At 36.2% G+C, this 17,814-nt stretch overlaps 1 protein-coding gene across 1 annotated transcript in view; it reads right to left on the reverse strand.

The window, feature by feature from the left end:
• The window catches only part of LOC126705449 (probable helicase MAGATAMA 3), a 34,068-nt gene that overhangs the window by 7,979 nt on the left and 8,275 nt on the right, over positions 1 to 17,814 (reverse strand). Inside the window, exons 4-12 of the mRNA XM_050404473.1 lie at positions 17,322 to 17,513; positions 17,076 to 17,111; positions 14,987 to 15,072; positions 14,759 to 14,809; positions 7,339 to 7,450; positions 7,152 to 7,257; positions 3,988 to 4,085; positions 2,659 to 2,763; positions 2,497 to 2,589 (exon numbers count right to left, since the gene is read on the reverse strand). Of these exons, the coding sequence (XP_050260430.1) occupies positions 2,497 to 2,589; positions 2,659 to 2,763; positions 3,988 to 4,085; positions 7,152 to 7,257; positions 7,339 to 7,450; positions 14,759 to 14,809; positions 14,987 to 15,072; positions 17,076 to 17,111; positions 17,322 to 17,513 (879 nt within the window). The remainder of the gene's footprint in view (positions 1 to 2,496; positions 2,590 to 2,658; positions 2,764 to 3,987; positions 4,086 to 7,151; positions 7,258 to 7,338; positions 7,451 to 14,758; positions 14,810 to 14,986; positions 15,073 to 17,075; positions 17,112 to 17,321; positions 17,514 to 17,814) is intronic.

Below are 17,814 nucleotides of genomic sequence, written 5' to 3' on the forward strand. Positions count from 1 at the left end.
AAAATATATAAAATATACCTAAAAATAAATATTTAATTAATTGTTGTATCTTCAACGTGTCATATCTTAATTTTTCAAGAAATGTTGTGTCACCATACCCTGTATCGTGTCAGTACCTGTGCTTCATAGGTATTAAGGCAGAATTGGATAGATTTGTTGGTCGTGTGCAATTTGAGGTAGGAGATGAAAACTGAGAAATTCTAGCATGATGAGATGTGGGAGTCAATCTTTGAAGGAGGTATACTTGGAGTTGTTTGCAATTGCAACTAATAAGGATAACTTAATTACTTCTTACTTGGATGGTCAAGGTGAAGTGAGGATATGCTCATGGAAATCAAGTTTATTAGAGATTGTTTTTAATAGTTTATTAAAGATTTCAATGATTAGGAATTCAAGGCAGTGGATTCTTTGATGGTTGTCATGTACTCCAACATCCCAAGTAGAAAGGGTCTTACTTAATTGAGGTGGAGGTTGAAGGGCAATGGTAGGTTTAATGTTCATTTATTGCGAGGCTTTGATGATGTACAGTTTCCTTGGAAGGTCTTCAACTTGTAGCCTTATGGATGGAGCCTACTAAAAATTGGGCCTAAAGACCTACCAAGCCCGGCCATTTAATAATAAGGTTTCTTTATGCATTTTGTTTATTATTTAAGCAAAATTGTCTATTTTGTAAGACAGTTTTGAGATTAAGAAAAAAATGTGTTTGGTTTTTACACTGTGCCAACTCCAATCTTGCTTGATGTTGATTCCTAGGTTTTCATCCTTGTTTTCCCATTATTTATTTATTTTTGATAAGTAATAAAGATGTATATTCAAAAAGCTACATCATGTATAAAGGCATAAGGCAGATCAAATATTACAAAAAGAGGGAAGAAAAAACAAAGAAAATACTAATTACAAAAGAGAGAACTAAGAAACATTGAGAGAGAATCACTAGAGGTGAGTCCCCAAGTCCTAGACCAGTCAAAAAGGGAGCCACTGAAAGAAGCAAGCAGCTGGTCGTCGGAGCTTTCCATGTCCTCAAACGTCCACCAATTTCACTCCCTCCAAATACACCCCATTAAGCACAACGAAACCAAATTCCGAATGCTAGACGAATGCTTTCCAAACCAATTCCACCAATCTGCAACCGATCTTGGCAAGACCCATGAAATCCCAAAAGATCTAAAAACTAAACTCCATAACCAATAAGCCTTTCCACAATGAAGTAGTAAATGATCCACCGTCTCCCCATTACAATGACACATAATGCACCAATCAACAAAATCAAACCCTCTACCCCGTAGATTGTCACCTGTAAGAATCTTATCCCACACGGCGGTCCAAACAAAGAAAGAAACACGTCGAGAAGCCTTAACCTTCCAAATACCTTTCCAAGGAAAGATAATGGGCAAGGGACCTCATAGCTTATTATAAAATGAGTGGATATCAAAATCCATTCTTCGTCAACTTCCATTTCATACGGTCTCTATTTTCAGTTGGAGGTAAATTAGAACCCAAAGTACAAAGAAATTCATCCACAACACCCATCTCCCAATCATTTGGTCTTAGAATGAAACGAATATCCCAACTTCTCTGTTCGTCTATCCCCAACCGTTCAAGACAAGAGGCCATAGAGGCCGCTTTATTGGAAGCAATCCCAAACACAACCGGAAAGGTCAGTTGGAATGGTAAAACCCCACACCACCGATCTGTCCAAAACTTCACTCTATCCCCCACCCCTACCTCAAACTGAATATTTTTCCAATCACAATATTTTTGGTTGTCCTGTGTCACTTTCATTAGGACATTGCTTTGCTTGAATGGCCCTATATTTTGGGTCCTAGCAATTACCACTCTATCTTGGACTTTGATTCTCTCTTTTTTTTATTGTAAATCCTATTCTTTTGTAATCTTACATACACACCATGTGTGCATGAGGTAGTTCATCTCCCCCCACCCCCCCAAAAAAAAATGTTATTACTTGTAAATAAAATGTTGTACCTAGTGTATAAAACTCCCACTTCTTGAGGGGTCCGAGAGAGGTCATGGTAAGCAACCTTACCCCCAATTTGTTTTGAAGAGGGTAATTCCTATACTCGAACCCGCAACCTATTGCCTTTAGTAGAAAGCGCTTGCCATTGCACCAAGGTCCAACCTCTACAACTAAATAAGAAGAGGAAAGGCTGCACAGCTGTTGTATAGCCCTTTTTTGAAAAACCCAGATCAGCTGTTTATCTACAACTAAATATAAACTATAGAGGCTTATATCAAGCCAAACTTATTGCAGAAAACAAAAAGGAACAGGATAGTACAGGGAAAATTCATAAGCAAAGACTTCCTATTTTTAATTTTCCAATCGTAGAGAGGTTACTCTCCTTGTAACTATCCCATATGATTATTTAATGTAAAACGAAAAGCAGTTGTATGTTAAGCTTCACTACCTCCAGCCATAATATAGCTAGAATCATCAAAGACATGAGGAAAAGCAATGCACATAAAATAATGCGAACTTACAGCTTGTGCTGCTTCATCTATTATAACAACATCAAAGCCACGATTCCATTTACTGAAAAGAGTTGAACCACTGAAGCTAAGGGTGCAGAAGACCTGCCAGTTATACAGAAATCAGAAAGGAAACAACATAATTTCACTTAACACAAGGAAAAAGTTACATACAATTACAGCCTCATCCAAAATTGCAGCGCGTATACTATCCTTATCCCTTTGCGGAGCTCCATGTTTATCTTTATCAGCACTCATGCTTTCCTGCTTTTGTTTCACCTGCAAAGGAAATTGTTCATGTCAGAATTTTGACTCGCTTTACCACTATATGTATTGGAAGATATAATTTGGTACCAGAAAAACATTCAAGATCCATCATATACAAAATAAGCAACCATCGTCTTTTATTTTATTTTTTTAATACTGTAAAATCAGTCACCATTGGCTGAACCTAATAATTTTCTATTTGGGCAGTTGATGTATTGGGTTACACCTTTGGTTCTTATTGACTTAAAAGCTCAGCCTTGCCTTTTTGTTAGATATTTTTAAGGAACTGTTAAGTGTTTTTTTTGGGTGCTTTTCACTGTTATGTTGATTGTGCTTATGGCATAATTTTTCATAATTATAATTTGATTGTGCCTTTCAGGTTGATATTAATTGTTCTACTATTATCTGAAAACTTAAAAAGTGTTTTTTTTTTTTGTTTGATAAGTAATATTTGAAAGTGGTGAATTAAAGTCTTTATTTAATATCTACATAAAAATATAGGAATATTTTTTATTTTTGTAAGAGCGAAACACCGAAAAATGTTTTCTAAATAAAGGCAGTTCTTTTTTGCACCTCCAATTCTGTAGGCAAAAGGTTTATTTAGATAGTATATCAGCACAATTGAAGGTATATTTAAAAGAATTAATTTGCACTTTAAGGGAGTCTCGATGAGATTCGAAGGAAGTTACTCAACGGGAATTTGATATTGATCCTTCAAAGGTTATGGATCTCCTTTTTTCCATTAAAGAAACTGCCAGTACCTGAGAATTAGAATAGAAGTATTTCAATGTGTTTGGAAATGTCACTGCCCTGATACGAAATTTGAAGGTTGAGTCCTGAAATTGACAAACTTTAGGCAAATTCTCCAGCAAAAAGAATGAATGTGGAGGAGCAACCCATTTGTAAGGTCTTGTTTGCCAAATCAAAGCTAAGTTCATTAGTGATCAAATTTGCTTCATTGTATTTATTACTTATCGAGAAAATTTTGCCTCATTGTATGCCTCTTCTTGTCTGTATTACATGGTTTAGACATTTTAGATCTGCCTTTGTAGAATTCAAAAGCTTTGTGTTCTTCTGGTCAGCAATTTATAGAACTTTATCATTATTCATATTCTTTTGATTTACCATAAACAGAGATTTTTTTTAAATTTGTAGAATTAACAATTTGGACAAAAAGAAGAAGAAAAAATTAATAAAGTGAAGTTCAATATTGTTTTATGATTGCCGAATACATACAAGGTAATCCATGGAGACTGCCCGAACAGAATGATGCTCTTTTAGACCAATACGCACAATTTTAGGATTATATGCATGGTCATTTTCATCACGAACACCTGAAAATAACTCAAATACATTTGAAGAAAATATTACATCAAGGAATGGCCATGTGGTACTAAATTTCCACTAAAGAAAAGTACATTTTTTTTTTTTGATAGGTAAGAAAAAATATATTCAAAAAACTGCTAGATGCAAATTAGCACCAACATAACAAAAGTACAAAAAAGATGGAAAAGTAAAAAACATAAAAAGAAAATAATTACAAAGAAAGAGAGCTAAGGAATAGAGGAAGAGAGTCATTAGATGTGAGTCCCCAAGTCCTAGCCCAAACAAACAGGGAACCAGAAAAGAGAGCACGCATTTGGTCCTCAGATCTATTCAAATTCTCAAACGTCCATCGATTGTGTTCCCTCCAAATACACCATATCAAACACAACGGAACTAAGTTCCAAATGTAAGATGAATGCTTCCCCAACCAATTCCACCAACTAAATAAAAAATCTGACACCCTACATGAAGGGACCCATGAAATCTCACCTTCCAAATACCTTTCCATGGAAAAACAACGGAAGAAGAACCATATAACTTATGATAATATGAGCGGATAGTAAAATCCCCATTTTTTGTCAATTTCCATCTCAAACGATCACCATCAGTCCCTAAAAGTAAATTGGCTGCCAAGAATCGAAAGAAATCATCCACCACCTCTGCCTCCCAGTCATTAGGACCTCAAATGAAATGAACATCCCAAGTTCTCCCACCCCCTGCTCATTGACATATCAAAGATGATTCTACGGACGCCTCTCTGTTTGCAGCAAAATTGTACAAGAGTTTGATGGGGAGTTTATATAAAATCTTGGCCAAGGTTTTGGCAAATAGATTGAAAGTGGTGTTAGATCAATTGATATCTGAATCTTAGAATAGTTTTGTGGGAGGTAGGCAGATCCTTGATTCAATTCTCATTGCCAATAAGTGTGTTGATAGCAGAATGAAGAGTAAGATTCCGGGAGTGATTTGTAAGTTAGATATTGAGAAAGCTTATGGCAATGTGAATTGGGAGGCTCTTCTGAAGTTGTTGAAGAAAATGGGCTTTGGGGGACTTATGGGACACCCCCAGCGGCATACCAAGATAAGTCATTGGCAAGGCCCCAACCCTACAACCCAATATCTCTGCTAAGGCATGCACATTATTAACCTCCCCTATAGGAATGTCTGGTAGTGAGTAACTTGTTACGTGAGTGAAAGTGTGATGTTGTATGCCTTCAAGAAACAAAGCTTGTTGGCATAGATAGGCAGTTGGTTTGCAGTATTTGGGGCTGTTTGTATGTGGATTGGGTGGCTTTAAATGCTGATCAAACGGCTGGTGGGGTCTTGATTATGTGGGATAGGAGGGTTTTAGAAAAATTGGAAGTTCTAGTGGGCTCGTTTTCGGTGTTGGTTTAGTGGAAAAGTGTGGAGGATGGTTTTATTTGGGCATGCTCAGGGGTGTATGGCCCAAATGACAATTGTAGGGGTGATTTGTGGGATGAGTTGGTGGGTATTCAGCAGTATTGGAATGTTCCCTAGTGTTGTTTTGGGGATTTTAATATTGTTCGTTTTCCTAGTGAACGGAGGGGTGGGTCTAGGCTTACTCCGGCTATGGAAATTTTTTTTGAATTTATTGAAGATTTAAACTAGGATCGATAGGGCTCTAGTGTCACATGACCGGGAGCAACACTTTTCGGGTGTGACTCAACGGATTCTACCAAGACTAGTTTCAGATCATTTCCCAATTCTCTTGGAGGCAGGGGGTATGGCGAGGGGAAAAAGTCCCTTCCGGTTTGAGAATATGTGGTTGACGTCGGACGGGTTTGTTGATAGAGTAGATTCATGGTGGAATCGCCATTCTTTTTCGGGTACACCCAGTTATGTGTTTGCTAAAAAATTGAAAGCTTTGAAAGAAGAAATTATTCAATGGAATCACCAAGAGTTTGGCAATGTTGGGCGCAGGAAGAAAGATTTATTGGGGACTTTAGAGTTATTAGATGCTAAGGAAGAGGTTCTTGGATTCACTGAGATGGAGAGAGATGAGAAAAATGAAATGAGATTGCAGGATAAGAGCTCATAAATTACCTTCAAGTACTTAAGCAAACTCTGTAACTATGGGACACAAATAAAAAAATATGAAAAAATGGGGTTCACCAAAGAATGTGCTCTAACTAGGAGAGTGCATGGATTGGGTTGGTTCAGGTTGGAGGGTTTTTTTCAACCCAACCCGACCTTGTGGGGTTGAGAAATTCCTAATCCATCACAAGCAGAACCTAACCCAACCCAACCCACATTGGTCAGGTTGTGGGTTGGGTTGGGTCGGGTCGGTGGGTTGTGTACATCATGTATTTATGCCTTTTATAAAATTGGGCTTTTATCAATTATATGAAGAAAAAAAATTCCAATAAATTATTACAATTCATATAATACGCTTAAATTATATTCAAAATTTTACAATTCATCAAAACTAATTCTCAAAATACCATAATCAATCAATGTAGAAAATTTAAGCGTAATAAATAAACCTATATACATGGTGGTTTGGGTCGGGTTAGATGGGTTAACTATCAACCCCAACCCAAGGCTCAAAATACAATTGCAACCCAACCCACCAACCCAAGGTGCTGGGTTGGATTGGGTCAGTTTCATCAGGTTGGTGGGTTTAATGAACTCCCCTATTAATGACTGCCCTTAATTTGATAGATTACTCAGTGAATAACATGATACAGTAGACCACATAAAGCCTTTTCTACATCATTGTATAGCTCAAATGGCACATCCTTCTCCAATAAGAATAGGTGGAAGACTAGAAGGTAAGTACCCACTGGGCGTATGCATATCTTACCAATATAAAAATAAAAAAGAAAATGGGCAACCCAATTCATAGCACATGTAAAAAATTCCTAATTCTAATACTCAATTCCCATGTCATAGAAACACCAGTACATGTCCTGATGCATATCATGGATTGAAAGATTTCATGGAATAGGTGTGGCAATATAAAACATGAATCTGGCAATAATAATTTTGGTATTCTACTGGAATGAAATCATACAGAATTTCATTTCGAAAATTTAGAAAGAAAAAACTTGTACCGGTGTTTAAAACACGCAAGACAATCTCATCAAGTGCGGAGTTTGATGGGGCACATACTAACACACGAACACGATATTTACGACAAGAATTGACTACTTCTGGTTTCTGCAATATATTCAAAGTTAGCAAACATTATTCTTCAAGATCACAAATTCACAATGGTACTAGTTACGGATCAAAACTTACCAAATCATTTCCTGAGGTAGGGAAAAAACCATCATCACCATCAATGGGCATTATGCTATCCCTAGGATTACCACCAATTAACCATGGAGATGCACTCACCCAGTGATTGTATCTGCAAAATGATGCAGGAGAGATCAAAAAGGAACAAGAAGGTAAGATAATATAGGAATTTAAGAAAACATTAAATGTAAAGGAAATGATATGCCCCAAAAATCAGCACTTAGGTTTTACTTGGAATCAACACCAAAGTTACTACAGATCAACACTTAGCAATTGCAAAAATTACAATATAAAACTTCATTCACAATCATCTCCTTTTTTTTAATTCTTTTTTTTTATTAGTCTTTTTTAAGTAGGTTTTCAAGGACTACATCAATAAGGAAATAATTCTAAAACAAAACATAATCCCATATAATCTTCAGTTAGGATAAATAAATAAATAATATATATATATATATATATATATATGGATAAAATTACAGCAATGGAATTTCAAAATTCAAATTAGCACTAATTTTGAGCACTAATCCTGGTGCGTCTTATAATTTGCACCACTTTTCCTAGGGTGGGAGGGACTCAAGCTCGTCAAGAATAGCTTTGGGTAGTATTTTTTTTTTTTTTTTGATAAGTAGGTTTGGGTAGTACTTAAATAGATCAGGGCTGCTCTTCTCAAGTGATCCAGGTATGGTTTGACTCTAATTGCTAATGAATTAGGTTAACACAAAACTCCTCCATCCCCAGTAGAAAAATAGCATCAATATTATTTTCTTTACATGCTGTCAAAATGTTTGATGGTGTTGGATGAGTCATAGGGTTTGTAATGAGATCATGGGGAGGCTGATTAACTTATTAGCTTTTATATGTAACCAAATCCTCATTGTTAAAGCTGGAGCTATTTTTGTAATCAGTTGGAAAATCATTAATATATGCATTTGATCGAACCCATTTCAACACTTTTGAGTGGTTCAGAACTACAGGCTAGCAGATGCCTAAAAGAAGTTTCAAATTTTGGTGTTTGACCAATGGTTTTGAGAACAAAATCTTTAATTGTGTTTTTGAAATTAGTTGGCTAAACAAGAATTTTTTAGTGTGGACAACACCTTTTTCTTTTAAAACAGGCAACCATACAGCCTGTAAACTTTTTGAATCATATGTTTATTTTAAAACTGCACTTGAAACTTATTTGGACGGTAAAAACCTGTCACATAAACACTGAAGAGTATTTCAGTGCAAAAAACTCACAAAATTATGGTATCTTCAATTGTTTATTTGGCAGGGTTTTTTAAGTCATTTTGTAAACTTTTTTGGTTCCAAAATATTATCCAAGATTCACTTAAGAAAATTTTGGAGTTTAGAAAGGTTCTAAGTATCACTTAGGTAATTTTTGTAATTTTTAAATCAAAGAGACATAGTAAGGGCTCAAATTGCATTAATTTAATTCTATAAGGTTGGAATCAATGCAATTGAAATTTCAAGGTATAATTTAAACCAAGTTTAAATGTTGGCGTTTTTTATGTAATTTATTAAGGTCTAAAGTCTGTAAAATGTAACCTTTTAAACTATAGGTTGGCACATATCACATTGTGGGTTAATTTTTTGATAAATAATAAAATTCATTAAGAGAATAAGCACAAAAGGGGCACAACCCTAGAACACAAGTACATAAAGGAAAGCCCAAACAAAATAAAAAGGAGGCATAAAAGAAATAAAAGTACACAGAACAATTAATGAAAGCTGGTGTCCAGGAACTCTAGAAAGCTTGTAATAAAGGATGAGAAATCAAAGTCCAATCATAAAGTCCTCTGTAAATCTAAATTCAGCTTTGCCAGATTCAACCCTTTCCCCTTAAAGCAACAGAATTTCTCTCTCTAAAGGAACAGCTTTAAAAATCTCTTTCTTGCTTCTTTTTCTAAAACACCCCTCCAATGCGACAACAATTCCAAGATTGATGAAGGAATTAACCAAGAGACTCCAAATAGACCATAAATCAAAGACCACAACTCCCAACCGTTTAAACTATAGGTTGGCACAAATTGTAGTGTGGGTAAAGTAATTACCCTTTTCTCCCATTGATTGGCAAATTACAAACAAACCATGTCTCTCCACTTATCTTTTTTCTCTTTCTTCATCAATACATTAGAACAAATTCCAACCTTCTCCTAGTGTAATACTCTGCTCACTGAATTTTGATTTTCTTTTTATTATCTACATTAAATATTCTCTTCCCAAAAAATAAAAGAATAAGCTAGACTTCAGAGATGGCTTTTACAATTTTACAAGTTTTGATTAAAATCAACAATTTCCCTTTCTCAAAAAGCATGTTCTTCACTTAATTCATCACTATAGTTTTAAGCACTTCTGATTATTAAAATGTGTAAGTTGCAGTAGAAATTAGAAACAGCTCTAATTAAAAACAATCCTATATGAAATGCACTAAAAATGGAATATTCTTTCCACCAAGAGCTCTGAAAAATGCAAAGTGCCTCCCCTTAACAGGAACATCAGCAACTACACTGAACTTCCCATGCCAATGACGGATGGCGCTATAGGGAGATCCCAACAGTGTAGACACGGTAGTTATTTTGGGAGAAAGAGAAAAGGGGAAGGCTATTCTTCCATATTGAATTGAAATCCATTGAATTTGTCTTGGCAGAGAGTGGGAGGACTTGTAGTTTGCAGAGGTCATTGAATGGGGCAGGAATAACATCTTACTCAGCAAGGAAGTAGCACAGTGGTTTTGCTCGGTGGCGGCAGAAGTACTCACACTGCCACCAGACCATATTGTTTTCAAGTCTTGCTGAGAAGCAGGAAAGGTGTTTGTTGTTCAAAAGAATAGGAATGATCAAGGTAGGTATATTGCGGTGATGAAATATGAAGCAAAAAGAAATAAGGGTTCTGTGATATTACCGGAAGGCCGACAGTCGTGGAGGTAGAGAAAACTCAGTTAGGTGATCAACGGCTTGGTGGTGCCAGAAACGAAGGGTAAGTTGGTAGTTTCTGGAGCTGTGCTGCTGCAAGAATCCCCAAAGCCTTTCGGCAGAGTTGTGAGAAACACACCCTCAGAAAGAAGCTCTTTCCTTCAAAGATGCCATAATCAATGGAGGCATTCCTCCAGAGATACCAAAACTAGCAGGGCTAAAAATTTGGAGAGAAATTTAGGGAATGGGATGTAAGTCAATGCTTGTGCCGAATTAAATTTAAGGTGATTTTGGAGTGCGGCCCAAGTGGATAATGGTGAGTAAAGTGGGCTGAAGTTTTGTATACAAACACCAGCCCAACAGGTACAACGAATAGCACAACCAAGGCCTCTCTTTGAATTAATCCCCAAAGCCCGACCCATCAAAAGTGGGTAAAAAGGAATTATCCTTGAAGCTTCTTGAGGTGGCCCTCCCCTAACCCCTTGTCGCAACCACTGCCAATTGCAGCAGAAGGGCCGATCGATGAGACTAGCATGGAGACGCTATGCCATCTTGGATCCCTCACAGCGGCCAATGTTAGCCGCATCTCCAGCGACACAACTAATTGATTGCAGCAACTGTGCAATGGGAGAAGGATATTGTTCCCCATGGATTGCTGAGGTGGGCTGATTGTGTTGCCGGAGATCCCATTACCTTTTCCAAGGACTAGAATGACACTGAAGAGACACAAAAGAGGGGAAGAGGTTGTTACTGTGCCAAAATCTTTTAGAGGAGGATGACAACATCGTTGAGACTGATCTTGACACTAACGATGAGGGATACAGTGAGATTGCTCTGACAACTTTGACTGCTGAGCTGGCTCAGCTGGGTTTTGTGATGGTGATCCTTTGTAAGTCAAACCACTGGCGATGACCCTCCCAGAGGTTGATGATGAAAGAGACAAGGTAGTCAAAGAGAACCCACCTAGATCACAGAAGAAGCATTCAAGCTAGGTGAAGAAGAAATTCAGAGGGTTTGGTAGGTACTTGGGAACCTCTTATGATGGTTTTGAGGACATCATGGATTTGTTGAGTGCAACTGAAGTTGCTTTGGGAGACAGGAGTGATGGCAGTAGTCCCAAAAAAACCAAATGCATTTCAGAGTCTAGGGTTTATAGGTAATTGAAAATTTTGATTACCACCTCAAATATGAGATCAAGAGTTCTAAGAGGAGAAAAAACAATAGTGTGAGGGCGCTGTTAGGGGCACAAATTTGAAGATTGTTTTTGGAGGGGCACTATTCTACTAAAACATAGAGGCATCTCCAATGGTTACTGTTTGACCATTTTCCTGTTCTCGTGGAGTGTGGGTTCTTGCAATGAAGCCAGAGCCCATTTAGACTTGAGCATGTTGATGAAGGTTGAATGCTTTACTCATAGGGTGAAAGGATGGTGGGATTCTTACCAATATCTCAGCTCACCTAGTCTTATTACCAACAAGTTGAAGGCAAGTTAGATTTGAACAAGTGGAATGTACTGGAGTTTGGAAATGTAATGCAAAGAAAAACACTCTGGTAGGTTGCATCAAGTCGCTGGATGAAAACTATGCCATTGGAGGAAATAAGTTGAAGACAAAAGTCTCAGATGCTTTCACTAAAAGAAGGGGATAAAAACACGAAGTTTTTCTATCACCTTGAAACTCACATTGTCAAAGTAACACTATAGTGCAGCTAGCTGTGAATAGGGAGATGTCCACAAACCAGGCTGAAATTAATGCGAAAAAATTACCAGCTTTTGTATGCTGAAGCAGGAGTCCAACGCCTTCTGTTGGATGACTTAGCTTTTCAGTTATTGATGATGAGGAATCTAATAGGCTGGATATTAGTTTTACAGAGGAAGAGGTTTATGAGGCAGTTATGAATGGAGATAAAGCCCTGGGCCAAAATCAACGCACGTTTGAGGGAAAGGATCTTTCTTTGCCTATCTTAAGTTTCTCTTCATGAAGACTCTATTTGTATGAGCTTCACAGTCCTACACCCTTTCTACATACTCCTTAATGGAGTTTCTAGATTCTTTATGCCTTGTCCAGTGATACAAAGACGTTGATCTTTAAAAAAAAAAAAAAAAATTCTTTCTACATTTCTTTTTAGACAATAGTATACTACCTGTACACGCTTTTTTTTTTTCAAGTTCTTTAATGAAGTTCAATTACTTATCAAAAAATAAGCCCTGGACCAGATGGGTTCACAATGACTTTCTTCCAAAATTGCTGGGACATTTTAAAGGTGGATATCATGAGGGTATTCCACTTTCTCCATAAACACGGTACTTTTGAGAAGAGTCTTAATGCTAAATTTATCGCTCTTATTCCCAAAAAAAAAAAAAAAAAAAAAAAAAAAAAGGCTTGAGAGGTAGATATTAAGGATTTTCAACCTATTAGTCTAATTACTGGAGTTTATAAAATTATTGCCAAAGTTCCAGCTAAAAGGTTGAAAATGGTACTGGGAAAGGTGGTCTCTGAAGCCCAAAATACTTCTATTAGAGGGAGACAAATTTGGACTCTGTACTAATTTACCAACAAATGTTTAGATAGTCATCTAAAGTTTGGCATGCTAGGGGTATTGTGTAAGAAATTGCCTTTGATACATAAAATCAAATAAAATATAATAAATGTCTTCCCATTGCCTCCTGCATCATCAGTTCAAGTGAATGGCAGCCTTAGTGGTTTCCTTCATAGCTCACAGGGGCTCAGACAAGGAGACCCTTTATTCCCTCTTTTGCTCATAATTTTCATGGAGGCTCTAGGTAGGTGTCTGGAGAGGGCGAGACGAGGAAATTATATATCAGATTTCTCAGTTGGTAGCCGACATGCTACTCCAATCATGATCTCACATTTTCTCTTTGAGGATGACATGTTGATTTTTTGTGGGGCTGATCTAGAGCAAATGTGGCATTTGGAATCTAATTTTGTGTGGTTTAGGTATTTTTGGATTTAATATAAATTTGGGGAAATCTGAAATGGTCCTAGTAGGTGAAGCGTCAAATGTTGAAAATATTTTGGGATGCAAAGTAGCTCAGCTCCCCATGACACGTTAGGGGCTTCCCTTAGGCTCCTCCTTAAAAGCGAAAGCTATGTTTTGAGATGGTTGGGGGAGGAAGCATTTGAACCCTGGACGTCTCCATTGGAAACACTAGGAAGTGTCGGTTGAGCTACAGGGCTATTGGCTCAAAGCAAATGTAAAAGAATGCATCTCTATAAGGGGGGTCAGTTGACTTTGATAAAGACCACTTTTCCTGTCTTCATACCTACTACTTATCCTTGTTTCCTATCCCAACAGGTGTTGCTCATTGTATTGAAAAGTCATCAAGGGATGTTTGTGAACCACTTCAAATATCACCTGGTTAATTGGAGGAATGTTTGTGAACCACTTCAGAAATTTGTCTTCTTTAATCATGCTTTGTTGGGGAAATGGCTATGGTGGTGTGATTGAGGGGGATGCTTTGTGAAGAAGGGTGCCCTAACAATGTTTAGGGTCTGTATAGGGTTTTGCTTATGGAAGAATATCAGAAAGGGTTGGGACAATTTTAACCGATTTGTTAGTTCTAAGGTGGGGGATGGTTCCTCTATAAGATTTGGGCATGATTCCTAGTGTGGGGGGCTACCTCTGAGGGAGAGCTTCCCAGAACCTTTTGGTATAGCACGTGACAAAGATGCCTCAGTGGAGGAACTTGTCTTTTATAGGGGAAAGTCACCATTGAGATGTAAGTTTTACTTGGCCGTTCTAAGACTAGGAATTAGAGTCGGCTGTCTCTTTTATAGATCTGGCCTATTCTAGGCTGATAAGACAGGGTGGAGTGGAGATGCTTTGTTGGAATCCATCTTCATGGGAGGTTTTTGAAGTCAGGTCCTACTATAAAGTGTTACACTTGATAGCTTAATCATCTTTTCCTTGGACGAGCCTATGGAAACCTAAGGTGCCAATAAAGGCCAGTTTTTTCCATTGGACATTAGCATTGGGGGAAATCTTAACTACTAATAACCTGTGAAGGTGGCAATAAGTTGTGATGGATTGATGCGTCAGCGAGATGGAAAAATTCTTGATCATTTACTTCACACTCTTGCTAGAGAGTTGTGGAATATGTATTTTTTACTGTTTGTGGTTGATTGGGTTATTTCTCAAGACTTTGTTTGAGTGGGTAAATGCCTCAAGTTTATTTTTCTTTTGCTTCTTTGCCTGATTTGCTTGATCGTTATACTTTCCATGCTTAATTTTTGTGTACCTGTTGTTGTGTACATAGTTGGCACTCTTTTCAGTTAATTATGAAATTTTACTTATTTTAAAAAAAAAAGAACAATCCCAAATGAGAATGATCATACTTCTCCAAATAGTATAAAGCAATAATTGGAATAGTCAACATGTGAAAACATATATAGATAGATAGACATATATAACATTCAAGTCAAATATATGAAAAAAATATGAACGTCTTAAAAAAGAAGAAAAGGGTTAGTAACAACACATACTTCTCCTGAATAGGTAATTGTGGCCCACGCTTCATTTCAAGGAATTCGCCTCTACATGAAAAAGAAAGCAGGAAACATATAAGAATAAATGAGCCATAGAATGAACTGTATGATATATCCCATTCTGCACTCCTCATAATTACAACAGACACCATAACCTAGGAATGATAAAATACTTATGCCAAATACTAATGGAGGGAAAGAAAGGGGAGAGGGGGATATTTTTACTTGGAGAGCACTCTTGCTGGAGTCGCATGCAAAATGGCACTTAGAAGCCCAAGAATGGTCTTTGTTTTTCCTGTTCCTGGGGGGCCCTAAAAGGAAGCATATGGTCAGTATCCACGTTTTACAGTACCTAAATACATAATTTAACCAAACCAGAATGTGCAAAATAAAAAATAGTTCTTGTTACATAAAACAAAACACTATTTTCTGAGTAAAGAATGACAGGATGCTCTTTGTTAATAATTTGTATTCTCAATGTTCATAGAAGCACGTTCAATTTTTTTTATTGGTAAATTACTCTAGAATCTGTTGGCTAGCACTTACAACAATTACAACATTAATAATATGAAATGGAGATAGACAGAAAAGACTAGAAAAGCAATCTTTCCATAAAATTTGATACAATAAAAAGCTGTAAGGGGCTGGTGAGGAAGAAGATGATGAAAACAAAGATAAGGGAAGAGAGGGGAGAGGTAGAAGCTAGCATCCGTGTCTTCAACAAAACCAAATCACTTCCATAAATCAAACTATGTTTGGGTACAACAAGTCATCTTCATAGACTCAAAAACTTTCCCTGCTTCTAATAGGATTAAAACAGTCAATCACATGGAATTCCTAATATGCACATCATATACTTGGTTAAAACTCTAGGAACTAGAGTTCTTTAAACTCAGATTAGTCACAAAAATATCCATAAAAATATCAAAAATAAAAATCTGCACAGGTTTTCCAATAATATTACAATCAACCACTACATGTAAACAGATCCATGACTCATAAACAGGGGCAGTGCTACACTATTCTCAGGGGGTTCAAATGAACACCCTGACTTCCAAAAAAAAAAAATTTGTTAGTTTAATACTAAAATTTTTTTCTTAAAAATATATTTACACACACTGACTTAAATTTTACACACCCTTATTACAAGTATTTCCAACTCTAAGAATAAAAAGTAAGTGTTTGTGAATTGTAAGTGTCACTATTTTTTATAAATTTATATTATGTGTGTGAATGTGTCTAATATTGATTGCATGCATTACTTTTTATTATAATATTATTTGTGTGAATTATGATGTGTGTGGATGTTTGTGTGTACATTATAATATAAATATATATAATTTAATAATTAGGAAATAGATATAGTTTGTTACATGTGTGTATATCGTTATCATGTTATGATAACTTTTTGTTATAAAGTTAGTAAAATTCAAGAAAAAAAATGTAAAGTTAGTGATTGTCCAAGTATTTGATTGGTTAAGTAGACACTAGTGTATAATTTTATGTATGAATGAGTGTGGTTGTGTGTGTCAATAATTAATACAAAGCCAATGAGTTTAGTCATTTAGTTTAAAATATTTTTTATAAAAACAATAACAAATAGATAATAAAAACTGCATAAAAATAAAAATGTTAGGTAAACTTAACAAAATAAAATGATTATAGGCTCATAACTATCCACATTGACAATAGATACTTATAATGAACTATCATAGAACAATTCAAAATTTGAATACTTGTAGAAGGAAATTGTAAAACTTCATGTATTAATTTTTTTTTTTTTTTGGGTCAGTAACTCAATATATTCAAGTTCTTTTTTTATTAAAATTTTTTAATGACCCCCCTAAACAAAATTCCTGGAGTCGTCACTACTCATAAACCAACTTATAAAATTGAAACCGATATAACCCTAGGCTCTTTGTGAGGTGACCAGTGACCTCCAAAACCATGCAGGAATCTTCTCAATCAAATGTCTGAAGTGGGTCTAATACATTAAAAAACCTCAAATTACTGTAGCATAAAAAACATTGAAAACAGATTCTAGATCCTGTTCCCATGGCTACTGTAGCAATCTGACATCACCAATCTATAATTAGAAGTTTGGATTAACGACTATGGCTATCAGTGTGGTTGTCTGTGTGGCTCCTCGCAGTTCTCCCTGTAACACCAACGCTAGATAGGAACCAAACTATCTCACAACGTTCTAAACCCCACTCATGTACCACTTGAATGCGAAAAACCAAGTAGAAGATAAATAACAGAAAAGCATGTCGTAAATAAATCTATAAGAAACTCAAGAAAACATAATACGAACCTGAATCAGAACAAAAGCTTTACGTGCTAGACCAGCCTGCAACAGACAATAACACTCATAGCAACAGATTAGCATAATCCTTAAATATTACATAAAAAGATAATGAAAAAAGATGGGAACAGAAAGAGAGTTGAAAAACTGTCGGGTTGTTGCAACATGTAAGCAACACCATGTTAGGGTAGTAGCAATCATATTAAAAATGCAAGCAATTGATAATCATATTTAATCATTTGAGTAGTGTTTTACCTGTATGGCTTCTTGTTGGGTTTCATTATGATTGTCTTTTATATATTCCTCTAGGAACTTAGAAATTTTCCAACCTTGGTTTTCAGAACCAAGACTTTTTTCAGTAGCTGATAATATCAGATCCTTAAAAGGGAGAGAGCCAATTGACCACAGAGCCATATATTCACGAGCAATAGTTGATAAACTGCAGATCTGCAAGATGTATTCCATTCATTACTTGATAAAAGAAAGTTCATCAGCAAGAATGAAAACAAACTTCATATAGGATAAAGTATGGTTAAATGAATATTTTGATTGGCTATGTACAAGGAGAAAAAAGATCTTGCCAGCCTGATGGACAAGATCAAACAAAACTGCTTAAAATATTAGAGTGCTGTAAGCAAGAAGCTGAGCTGTATCAACAACGAATAGAAAGATCATTACAAGCATTATATTAGTCTAAACTAAAATCCAGTAAAGCAAAACACCACTAATGGTCAACCTTATCAATCAA

Source organism: Quercus robur, chromosome 11, assembly GCF_932294415.1.
Source record: "Quercus robur chromosome 11, dhQueRobu3.1, whole genome shotgun sequence".
NCBI classification, from domain to species: Eukaryota; Viridiplantae; Streptophyta; class Magnoliopsida; order Fagales; family Fagaceae; genus Quercus; species Quercus robur.